We start from the raw sequence: 13,031 nt of genomic DNA, 5'->3' as shown, positions 1-13,031 counted from the left end.
GAATGTGAACAGGATGAACTCACCCATAAAATGGAAGCAGATAGCAGAGTGGATTAGAAACCAAAATCCTACCATATATTTTCTACAAGAAACACACATGAGGTAGGTGTACAAATGCAGAGTAAAGGTAAGAGGCTAGAGCAAAATCTATTGGGCATCAACTGAGAAAAAGAAAGTGGGAGTCACAATCATGATATCTGAAAAAGCCCAAGTAAAAATAGATGTGATTAAAAGAGATAGAGAAGGTAATTATATTCTGATAAAAGGCAGTATAGACAAAGGAGGAATAGCAGTATTCAACATGTACGCACTAAATGGTATAGCATTCAGATTTTTTAAAGGAGAATCTATTGGAGCTTAAGGAGAAAATAGACAGTAAAACTATACTAATGGGGGACCTGAACCTCCCTTCATCAGATCTAGATAAATCAAGACAAAAATAAATGAGAAAGAGATAAGAGAGGTGAATGAAATCCTAGGATAATTAGAGTTAATAGATATATGGAGAAAAATAAATAGGGACAAAAAGGAACACACCTTGTTCTCAGTAGCACATGGTACATTCAGAAAAATTGACCATGTACTAGGGCAGAAAAACATAGAAAACAAATCCAAAAAAGGCAGAAATAATAAATGAAATTTTCCAGATCATAATGTCATAAAAATTATAATTAGTAAGGGTATATGGAGAGGTGAAACAAAAGTTAATTGGAAATTAAACAATATGATTCTCCAAAATAGTTTTGTTAATGAACACATCATAGAAACGATTAATAATTTCACTGAAGAGAAAGACAATTAGGTGACATCACATCAAAATTTATGGGATACAGCCAAAGCAGAACTCAAGGAAAAATTTATATCCCTGAGTGCATATATCAAGAATTCAGAGAGAGAAGACATCAATAAATTGGGTATGCAAATTTAAAAAACTAAAAAGAGAACAAACTAAAAGTCCCCAGATAAAAACTAAATTGGAAATCCTAAAACTCAAAGGAGAAATTAATGATATTGAAAATAAAAGGACTATTGAATTAACAAATAAGACTAGGTGCTAGTACTTTGAAAAAATAAATAAAATAGACAAAGTACAGGTTAATCTAATAAAAAGAAGGGAAGAAGAAAACCAAATTAACAGGATCAAAGATGAAAAGGGCAACCTCACCTCTAATGAAGAGGAAATTAAGGTAATTATTAAGAATTATTCTGCCAATTTCTGGGTTAAAATGGTCCCAAATTAGAGGCAAAGCTCTTCCTCTCCTCTCCACTGACCAATATAAAGTGCCTCAAAAGGACAAAAGCCAATATCAGATAAGCAAGGGGGCTCCATGCTAGGGCACAGCATTGAATTAGGCAGAGTTTGGGCATTTTCATGCTAAAAAGAGACAAAATTACTCCCACCAAAGCACAAGCTCATCATCCCTCCACTACTCCACTTATGGTGCCAGAGTCAGAAAGAGTGTGGGAGAACCTCTAGTTTCTTAGGGGGGCCTGGCTAAGGACAGCACTGACTTACCCCTGGGAGCAGCAAGACTTGGGACCCCAGAAGGTTGAGGAAATATGTAGATAGGGCATGGAGATTGGGCAGAGAGAGGTTACTCACAGCAGACATTGTGGAGAATAAAAAAATAAACTCAGGGCAAAAACTTCTCTGGAGCTCAATATAGAGAGTTGTCTAGCCTCCTCACTCAGACTTCTACAAGGCAACCTCTAGGTTCTCAGAGGCTGGTTGAGGACACCACAGACTTACCCCTGGGAGCAGCAAGACTTGGGACCCCTGGAGAGTGAGGAAATGTGGAGATTGAGTGTGGAGATTGAACATAGAAGGGTTACATACAGCAGAAACTGCAGAGACTTGAAAAATAGCCTCAGGGCAAAAACCTATCTGGAGATCAATACAAAGATCACCTACTTTCCTCATTCATACTTCTGACAAGGAAGAAACAAAGCAATGGCTACCAATACCCAAAAACTACAATGCACAACTACCAAAAATAAAAGGAAAAAAATTGACCCTAGATATTTTTATGCAGAAAAATTCCAGACCAAAGAGGAGACAGCAGAAAATGACAAACAATAAAACACATCAAAACCATCCCAAAAAATGGAAATTAGTTACAAGATCTTGAGGAGCTCAGATTTGAGATTATGAACCAAATTAGAAAGATGGAAGTAATTTGGCAAGAAAAGTGGATTGAATGATTTTATATATATAAAAACTTTTAAATTGTCTATCATCAAATTGATTATTTTCTTTTGTCCTCTGTATCTTTAGGATCATGAACTCTTTCCTTCTCTAGAGTTCTAAAAGTTATTTTATTCTTTTTTTCTTTAATTTATGTATCATTTCTCATATCTATGTCACATACACATTTGGAGTTTATCTTGATATGTCCATCTACATTTAGTTCTGTCAGCCCGATTCCCAATTTTCCTATATTATTTCCCAAATTCTGAATTCTTACTGCACTAACTGGGACTTTTAGCTTTATAACCAGAATTACTAATGTATTACATAAAAAGTCTATCTTTAACATCTCCTGATATAATGATATGATTTTTGTTGTAATTGTAATTAATGGTCAAATATGTTGATAGTTTTCCTAATATTGAGCCAACCCTGCATTCCTAATTATAATATATAACTTTGTGATATGTTTCTCTGGTCTTATGCTAATTCTTTATAATAAAGCATGCATAATGGATAGAACATAAGGCCAAAGTCAACAATTTTTACTTATGTGACCTTCAAAACATTTATCAATTGTGTGGTCCTGAGCAGGTTTCTTAGGCTCAGTTTGCCTGTTTCCTGAACTGTAAAATGGTATAAAAATAGTAACTATCTTGAAGGGTTGTTGTGAGGAATGAATGAGATAATGATTGCTAAACACTTAGCAGTGTTTAGTTAGAACTTAATAAGTTCTACTGGGTTTGTGCCTGAACCATACAACTGTGATCTTATTCCTGGCTTGTTGATTCTGCCACTGTCAGACAACTTGACCTATCTACAGGTTCAGAGTAACAGAACTTTAGAGTTCTCTGTTGTCTGAATACCCTAACTTGGTTATTCTGCTGCAAGCTAGGCTGGTGATAGTATCTAAAACTTAATTATTTTCTCGAGGTCAAGGGCACAGACCTACTGCTCATTTATGTTCCTGCTCATTGTCAATTAGTCTTGAGTCTGCAACCATCCCTTTCCTTAAACCCCATTCCTAGGTTCTCTCTTCAGCGCATATTGGATTTAATCTGTGTCATAAATTAAAGAGCAACTCTTTGATACCTCTTCTTGATTCGTGCATAATATTTAGTCTCTCTATGCTGGATCAGGGACTTTTTTTCTTGCCTTACTGCACAAGTACAGATCTTTGTTCATTCCCTGCATTGTAATATTCTATATGACCAAGAATCTCTCTGTGCATCTCCATAAGCCAATTTGGGCTGGAGAATTGTGTATGATTTTTCTTTCATTTTCCAAAGAGAAAACATTCTGGGATATTTTCTAGACATTTGTGGAATAGTTTGTGTTGGGAAGCATTGGAGGTGATGGTAGGATGAACTAATTTTTCTTCTCTCAGTCTGTCATCTTGATTCCCCTACCTCTCCTTTTAAAATTACAAATAAAACAGCTTTTATAGCAACAGTTTTAGGGTCTTAATCATTTAGGGTCATAGATGTAGGGCATATATTTTTAAGAATAAGAAACTTATTTACCAGGTTCTTGGGATACCATTGCAAGGATATATACATTTGCCAACTCTTTATTTAAAAAAATTCTCAAAACATTTTATAAAAATATCTTTTATATGTGATACAATGGATAATGGAGTCACGAAGAGCTAAATTAAAATCCTACTTCTTATAATCAATAGCAATATTTTCCTAAGTTGTCTAATATTTATTCATTTCCAGAAAGTCCTTAAAATTTATCCTATGACTTATCTACTAATTCATAGAAAATTTTAAAGTTGCTTTGTTGCTAGTAGTTTCCACAGTCAAAGTGTCTACATCTGAGGAAACCAGGTTCAGGTGTGTGATTTTAGAGTCTTGTGATTTTTTTTATATTCTCATTGGTGAAAACTTTTCATCATAGAGAGTAGATCTGATTTTTGGAAATACTTAGAAACTGTTCAGCAAGGAATTTGACAATGTATAGGATCAGAAAAGGTTAATATTCTAAACTGTAAATAAAGTATACATTATAAATACATAAAATAAGACTGCATAAAGAAAATATAAAGAAAAAATATAAAAAATAAAGATAACTCATTTTCTAATTTATTCCAAACTAAATACTTCTAAATGGATTTATAAGTTAATCTCCAAAGAATATTTCTATAACTATTTTGAGGAAAGGAAATAATAGCTTTCCAACATGACTTTTATCAAATGCCACCCTCACTTTGGCTATATTCATTAAAAATGAAACAAACTTCATTATATTCATGTCTCACTGAAACAAATATAGACTATATTATCTCTTTAGTAGTCTAACTTAAGGTTTTCTTTTTCCAGAGATTTTTCCCCCCTTTATTGAATTTCTCAGAGGAATGTTCAATTTTGTTTAGCTGACTTTTAAGAAGTAGAATGGTAATCCAGGTATAGTATTTGTTCAAATGTTTATCAGCTCCTTCCCCAAAGAGCAGAAAGATAAGAAAGAATTTGAAAGTAAGGCTTTGGGGCTAAAGGCCAGAGAAAATGTATCCAAAGCGAAAAACAACATGAGTGCCCTGGACCTCCATGGAGGATACTGTAGAGAAAATACATCTTAGCATAATAAAGGAAGGACCCTTAGTTATATAGGTATCTTTTTAAGATAATGATAAGAGATTGATTTTCCACACAAAGCATTTAGAAAAGAAAAAGGAAGTTATTTGATCCTTTTAGTTCAGATTTATTTTTTTTTATTTCTGGGTCTGGTCACTAAAATAGAATTCAGTAAAATTCAGCAAAATTCATTTTAGTTGCCTTCTATCTAATAAGAGTTAGTCACTTATTCTAATATGATCTCACTAATAATCCACTACTTCCAACCCACTCATTTCTATGAAAATGTTGTGATAGCAAAATTCCTAATTATCTATAATAAAATTTATGTTTGTTTCATGTCATATATAGCAAAATATCTTTCATTTCAGAAATACCATTTTGGAAACACTGTGAATGGAAAATTATTCCTAACAGAAAATATTTCATTCAATATTAAAGAGAACAATTATGAAAAAGAAAAGACAAAACTAAAAAAAGATATTATATATTTAATAAAAACTTCATTTCACATGTTCAAGATCTCAGGATGACATGAGCTCCTGGCCTTTAGTGAAAAAGCATGCTGAGGCTCTGTACATCCATCATCTTACTATTCAGGACCTAAGCATTTATCTCTATTGTGGGATATTTTTAGCTCTATTAATTCATTCTAAATTAGAAGGGTAATATTGGATATAATACCAAAAAATTGGATATAATATCAATAAAATATGAAACTGGTAATAAATAGGAATTCAATGAGACCTAAGGGATAGGATCAAATTACTAAATACTAACTAAATCACATACCTGGACAAACAGACAAGTTATACTCAGTTGTTCCTCAGTGCTGGTAATGACAAATCATGGAAGTTAACTACTCTACTCTTGTAATTAATGCTTTGTTCAGTAATCACAGAACCCTGAAAGTAGGAAGACCCTAATCTGCTCCTTTCCCTTTGGCTGGTATTTTTTACCTCCCATTCATATTTTTATGATTTACCATAGTTTTCTAGTGTGGCATAAATCCTTCCTCCTTACACAATTCAGTTCTACCTCTCCATAGTTCACATCCCCTTTTACTCCTTGTCCAAAGTGTCCCCTAAAATACCAAACCCCATTTCCTACTACTAGACTCCCCTTTAACATAGTTTTGTCATCTCACTTGTTCAGTCTCCTGGTTTTATTCAGAAGATACAACATTCTTGGGCACTTTCTCTAGTGTGAATTGTTCTACCTCCACCCCATGAACACACACATTTGACCAATGGGAAGATCCATACATTTTCATATATCCGAAACCCTGGAGAATCAATTTCTCATTCCTTCCTTTCTCAAGTAGTTCAGTACCAGTTTTATAGTCTTCCTCTCCATGCTGACATCTGATCTCATACTTGATTTAACAATTTATTACTTTCTTGACTCCTATTAACTATGTAACCTAAAGTGGGTTAAGTAGTTCCTCTGAAGTTGAGTTCTGTGTAAGTAGAGTGAGATTACCTCGTGATTAGCTAAAGCCCTGCTGAGCCCACTTTTTATGTGCAGCAAAATCTTACAGGAAAAAAAAAAGCAGATTGGAGGAGATGTGGTTAGGACATCAACCTTTGAATAGCTAACAAGAAGACATGTAAAGAAAGCTGAAACTAACAAATTTCTTGATTTCTAGACCCTGAACCTTAAAGGACATTAAGACAGAACTTGTGCAATAAGACTTTTCTCTAGTTGGTTGACTAAGAGCTTATATCACTAAGGATGCAAAGAGTTAATTTACTTTTGTGTATCTTATTATCTAACATAATTTGAAATAGTCTTCATTTTTCTAGATAGTTTTATTTAATATTCATGTTTACAATTGTTTGGTGGGAGAAAGCTAAGCTGGCCAAGTATAAGCAAGTTGTTATTTATCCTTTGAGATTGACTGGCAATACTCTGAATCTCTAAAAGAGTATCTAGACTACAAATATCTTATGTGTAGGTGGTAGATATGATTTGTAGCTGAGTATGGAGCTTAATTTCCTTTTGAAGACTGGAAAATTAAGAGATTCCACAGTTATGACTATCTTTTTCATGACCTTCCCTTCCCCTGTAAACACCTAATGTTTTGGCCACTAATTTCCTCCTAATCTTCACAAAAATATGTGTGTGCACATGTGTGTGTAAAATATGCATATATATTTAACATGTAAGATCTGTTTTCTACATTTTTATTCCTCTATCACTTATAGGATAGTCATAATTTAGAGCGAATCCTTCTTGATTTACTGTGTTATCTCAGTGATTCAGAACCCTGAAGTCCTTCTCTCTGACCATATTTTTCTATCATGTTCTATTTCTTTTGCCTTCTTCATCCTTTAAATGGATTTTACATCCTCAATGTGACCTCCTGTTCTTTTCTCCTTCACTTTTCTCCAAAGCTATCACATTTGTTCTTGCCCTGTTTCCTATCCTTCATGCTCTTGATATCACAGATAGGCAGTTCAATTGCACACTTTTCTTTATCCTTGAATCCCATACACTCATATTACTACTTACTTTCCATACCCTTCAAACTTTAATTCTGAAATTCCCTCCCATCTACCATCTATTCTCCTATTCTCATGATGCTGGAGGAAGTCATGCAAACCTCCTCAATGGGGTCCCTAATGTTATGAGGAAAACTGATAATGGGTGCAAACAGGTAAGAGAAATTTTGCTCAGAGAGCAGTGTGCAAGACATTGCTGCATGCCTTGGAATGACAGAGCTGGTTCTGGAATCTGGGGATTATATAAAATAGGACACAGAGAACTGACAAGGGGCTTTTGCACTTCCTGTTGGGGGATCTCTACAAACCAAGGAGGGTATTTGTTTCCTATCTCCTTGAAGCCAAAACTGCAGATCCTGTTATCCTGTTCAGATACATCCTGCATACCTGTGATCCCCTTATTTTCCAGTGTCCTGAGAGAATGCTCCCCAACTGCTGTGAAAATCTCTGCTGACCATCTCAGTCTGTGAGATAGGCCTGATGCCATCTTGGGCCAAACCCAAAGAGGGTTGATATCTGAAATAAAGCAGTATGCCTAACTGCTCTGAAAGATTATAAATTTAATCTAACATTATCTGGGAGGATTATTAGCTTAGGTAGTTAGTTAACTAAGATTTTCTAGACAGACAGTGTAGAAGTAGGCAGCCAGAAGACTAGAAGACAACCCCTTGCAGGGTTCTTAGAAAGGGGGTTGGCTTAGCTAGAAACACTTAGATCAGGGTATCCTATTCCCTAATCCTCCCTTCAAGGTTACCTTGGTTTAAAATAAATGCTGAACTATTTTGTAAACTGCCTAATAGACACTGAGCCTGTGGAGGCCTGTCTAGGCCTCCTCACTATGGGATACCCTAAAACTTTGTATCTCACCTCTATATAACAACCATACAGACTATCCACTTATTTCACTATAAATGATTTGATGGTAGCTCATTCTGCTCCACTGCAAGGCAATCCATTTATTTTTATCTCAGTCCTTGTAGCAAAAGTTCCAAATTGTTTCTTCTGTCCTCAAACACCTCTAGGAGGTTTGAACAATTAAACATCCCCTCCCTTTCTATCTTTTATCATCTTTTTAAGGAATCTTTTCATTCTCCCTATGGTCATGATTTCTATCACCCTTAAAAGAAAAATCTTTACTCTTACCATTTCCTCCTCTATTCCACTTCTTGGTCAAGTATCTAAGAAAAAAAAAGTTGTCTACCTTTGATGACTCCATTTACTTACCACTATCTTACTTCTCTATAGAATCAGGCTCCAGATACTATCATTAAAATAACACTTCTCTCTCCAAGAATACTAATGACCTATTTACTACTAAAATAAATTAAATTTATGTAATACACTGTGGACCACCTTCTGATCCTGAATATTCTCTTCTTTCTTGGATTTTGCTAATATTTGTTTCTCTTCTACCTGACAATTTTCTCATCATCCATTTCCTACAAACTAAGTGAAGATATCTACTTAGTTTCTAGCCTAGGCACATTTCTCTTTTCTCTTCACACTCTGTTTCTTGATGATCTCATTAAATGCCATAGGCTTAATTATCATCTTGACATAGATGACACTGAATTCTAAATACATTTTTTATCCTTCTTCTTAACACCAATTTCTCATTGCCAACAGCCTACTGAACATCATTCCCTTCCCACCAGATATTCACCAACCTCTCAAATTCAACACATTCAAAACAAAATTCATCATCTTCCAATCTGTTCCTCCTCCAAAGTTCTATATTTCTATTAATGGAACTACCATCCCCCTAATTACCAAGGTTCCTAACCTAGGAGTTTTCCTTAAATAGTCCTTTTCCATCACCACCTGCATTGAATCAGCTAAAATTTTACTTATTTTTCATTCCAAAATATTTCTCACATCTTTGTCCTCTGTTCACATAGCTGCTACTCTAGCTCACAATCTTGTTCCTTCTCACCTGGATTCATTGCAATAGATTCCAGATTATTCTATTTACTTCCAAATTGCCTTCTTCTCCAATCTATCCTCTCCCAAACAGACTTCAAAAAACAAATGTATGACCAGGTTATTCCCTTGTTCAAAAAGGTTTCAGTGCTCACTTATGGCCTATAATATAAAATATAAACTTATTTTTGTGTCTAAGGGCCTCCATAATTTTAGGAAATTCTTTTCAAGTCATCTAATATTAATTACTTTCCCACACTCATAATAGTCATACTATACTATTATAATTCCCTAAATTCAGTATTCAAGTCCCTACCTCTCTATATTTGCATAAGTTTTCCTCTCTGCCTTCAAAATATTTTCCCTATTATCTCTCATAATCATTATCTTCCTGCAAAGTTCTTCATAGGCATCACCAGTTCTCCAATTTTGATAATGCTCTCTATTTCTTCAAACTATACACTATTTTTCTTGCCTTCATATGTGTTGTGCTCACCTAAAATAATGCAAGCTCCTTGAAGGCAGGAAATGATTAATTTTCAATTTTGTATACCAAAGACTTTCCAAAGTGCTTTGCATATACCAGGAACTTAAAGAATGCCAATTGAATTGATTAAAATATAAAATGTTTATATTTCTTAATACTATTAAAGCATTAAGATTTATTCCTGAAAGACACAAGGATTCTACAGTCTTATCTGTGAGCAATTAAAAGATGTGAAAAAATTAAGAGTTCTTTTGTTTGAACTTTTAAGAATTGATCTTTTTTTGTCCTAATAATTATGGCATACAAACCTACTTTTCGTTCTTTCATTTCACTCCAGAATATGATCATAATATAATGGTTAATGTCCCTGCATGAAATCTCCTATGGTGAAATGTATTCAGTCCCACTATTTTTATTTCCATGCACTAATAGAAGACAAATACTGTAGCAGCATTTCACTTCTCTCCTACCATGCCAAACAGTGAGAGTAAATTCATATTGTGAGTGAATAATGATGTCCCTCACCTCATTTTAATTTCAATAATTGAATGGGAAACCAGGAGGCCCTATTGAAAGGCCTTTATGTTGGTCAAACACTAATGAGAAAATCTTTTTTGAGTCTATGAGTCACTGGGTGTCATGGTAACAAAACATTATCAAAATCTGATTAGTATGCCCAGCAGCTATATAAGTGATAGCCTGCACTTATAATTGTATTTTCTCTGTTTTCAGAGATGAGTTTTATGTTGGTTAGAGGTGAGAGACTGACAGTGTTCTGTTTATATATTAGATATAGAATGTACTATATGCTCATAAATTCAATTCTGGTGAATTACCTAATGCTAAAAATAAATAATATTTTAGGAGGATTAACGAAAATAAAGTGCACAGAATAATCTTTTGAACTCCCAATCAATTTTTAACTTGAAATCTTATAATTTATTTGATTTCACATTAAGATCTAGTACAACTTTGTATCTTCACAGGAAATTGATTGGGATTAGGGGAAAGAAGGAGAAAGAGTCAGTGGTGGTATCCAAAACATCAATAAAAACAAATGGGCTTCACAGACATGTAAAAGAAAATTCTGTGCAGTAGTAGAACATTGCCTACCAAGTTAAATGTGAAAGATGCCTTGTAGTAATCATAGAAGATACTTGATCTCCTGCCTCCCTGCTTTTATACTAGCTATCCTTCATACCTAGAATATGTTCCTTCCTTGTTTCCATTTCAAAATGCCCCTTTTTACCTTCAAGATGAAGCTCAAGCATTAACTTTACAGGTAGTAAGCTTTCTTGATTCTCCCAGTAACAAGTGCCTTCCCTTTCTATCTTTTATTTATTTCCATTTATTATCTTTATATTCATTCTGTATATATTTACATACCATACAGAAATGTTGTTTGTCCTCATTGGAATGTAAGCTCCACGTGAATGAGAATTGTTTCATTCACTTATTGTATTTGTATCCCCTCAGACTATCACAACACCTGACAGAAAGTAGTTTTAAAAAACCTTGTTATAAAAACTGGCTGATTCGTAAAAAGACTCATACTATAGTAAATGAAAAACAAATGAATCTGATCACATTGATTATTGAGGTTCAAATTATACTAAAGGCAGTGGTAGGTTTTGCTTTTCTTTGTTTTTTTTCTTACTGCATGAAAATGGGGTAGTGTCAAAAAGTGGGAAGTGCAGGGAATATGAAGAAGAATAAATATGAGTACAATGATAATACAAAGATGAAAATTATTGCTTTATTTAAGGTTAAAATAATATCAAAACAGTATAAAATAGAAGCAATTATTTAAAAAAATAAAAACAAAATGATGTTCACAAATACCACATTCCCCTGGGCTGTTAACTGATAAAGAAACCAACACTGAACAATATATTCTATTTTAAATATCTAAAAGCTTAAGAGCCAACATATTCTTAAGCTGCCTGTTAACAGGTATTGAGTGTTGGCTCAGATAATGCACCCTTTGATAAAATACAGGTCTCAGGTCAACCTAGGTCTGAAACTAAGTATGATAGAATTCATGTATAATGCAGCAGACAGAGACTGGCAAAGAAAGCTAGGATCGGGTTACAGTTGACTATGGGGATACTCTGATAGAATTTGTTGTTTAGGGCATTTGTAGATACACTGGCATAAGCAATGAAGCTGTTTAAATTACTCCTGGGTTTGGCATCTCATTGCTACTTGCTATTTGGCTCTTTCGGGGTTAACCCATGTATTTATTCTGATTCCCAATTTTACATCTCAAAATGATATGAAGCATCAGCACATACAACTCATTTCTTATTGATATATTTTATCTTTTAGTATTCCTTGAATCATTTAATTTATAAAATCTTCACCACCTCTGGATTTTGAAGACAACATAATTCTAAAAACAAAATGTGAGATAAACATAAGGAATGCAAACCCTGGTATGTATTATTGACTAAAAATCTGTATAGCCTTTTCATGGTTTATGAGCACAAGGAGAATTAATAATGCTTGTCCTGAAAAGCTTATTACTCTTTGTTAGATGCATCAGCATGTGGACTAAGTTTCAGATGTACCAAATACCAAAAGCAATCAATCTAAAGTCAACATAATGAAAGTCAGAGGAACATTTATCTACATGTTTAGAAATTCAGTGGAGGGTATGAGATTGCACAGAGAAAGAGAGTCATCAAATCAGTGAGAAACAGGAAGAAGAGCAAACAAACATATTCCCAATAGGGATTAGTCCTCGTTCAGGAGGATTTTTAAACTAACCTTGGATGGAAACAGCAGCCAGAAAGCCAATCAGTGTGACCACAACCTGTCAGGATTACATTGCCTTTGGGGATGCCCACCATCTTCCAGTGATGATCTTCACTACAGGATATTAAGATTTCTTTTCGAGGGTGTATGGCAACACTGCATAGGAAGGAAAGAAAAGGGGGGAAGTATTATTGGAACATTCAATGTTTCAAAATAGGACCTATGAACTCAAAGTAATAATTACTGTGATAGAGAGACACTCTCAGCTCTGCCACAAACTAACAGTGTTACCTTGGATATAATATTGGGAATTAGGGCATATGAACTCTAATTGTTTCTTTCCAGCTATAAGAACCATGATTTGACTAAGAAAATATAGCACATGGATCTTCCAAGTCCCTTTTCTACCCTTCTTTTAAGGATATCATATCTCAATTCCAATATGAAATTTTATTTGGCTAATCATAAATTAGTTATGTGGCATAGATTCAGAACTAGAAGGAACCTTAGAAATCAATTAGTACATACATGTCCTTTTCCAGAAGAAGAAATTGAGGCCTAGAGGGAGGAAGTGATTCACCTGAAGTCACAGAGGTAAT

General features: G+C 34.2%; 1 protein-coding gene across 1 annotated transcript in view; it reads right to left on the bottom strand.

Annotated features, from left to right (window-relative positions):
* Positions 1-13,031, bottom strand: part of SPAG16 (sperm associated antigen 16) — a 1,250,545-nt gene that overhangs the window by 671,662 nt on the left and 565,852 nt on the right. Inside the window, exon 11 of the mRNA XM_044667518.1 lies at positions 12,445-12,588. Coding sequence (XP_044523453.1) covers positions 12,445-12,588 — 144 coding nt within the window. The remainder of the gene's footprint in view (positions 1-12,444; positions 12,589-13,031) is intronic.

This window comes from Gracilinanus agilis, chromosome 3 (genome assembly GCF_016433145.1).
Source record: "Gracilinanus agilis isolate LMUSP501 chromosome 3, AgileGrace, whole genome shotgun sequence".
In the NCBI taxonomy this organism is placed as follows: Eukaryota; Metazoa; Chordata; class Mammalia; order Didelphimorphia; family Didelphidae; genus Gracilinanus; species Gracilinanus agilis.
The sequence above is the reverse complement of the archived record's forward strand: the minus strand, read 5'-3'. Positions and strand labels throughout refer to the sequence as shown.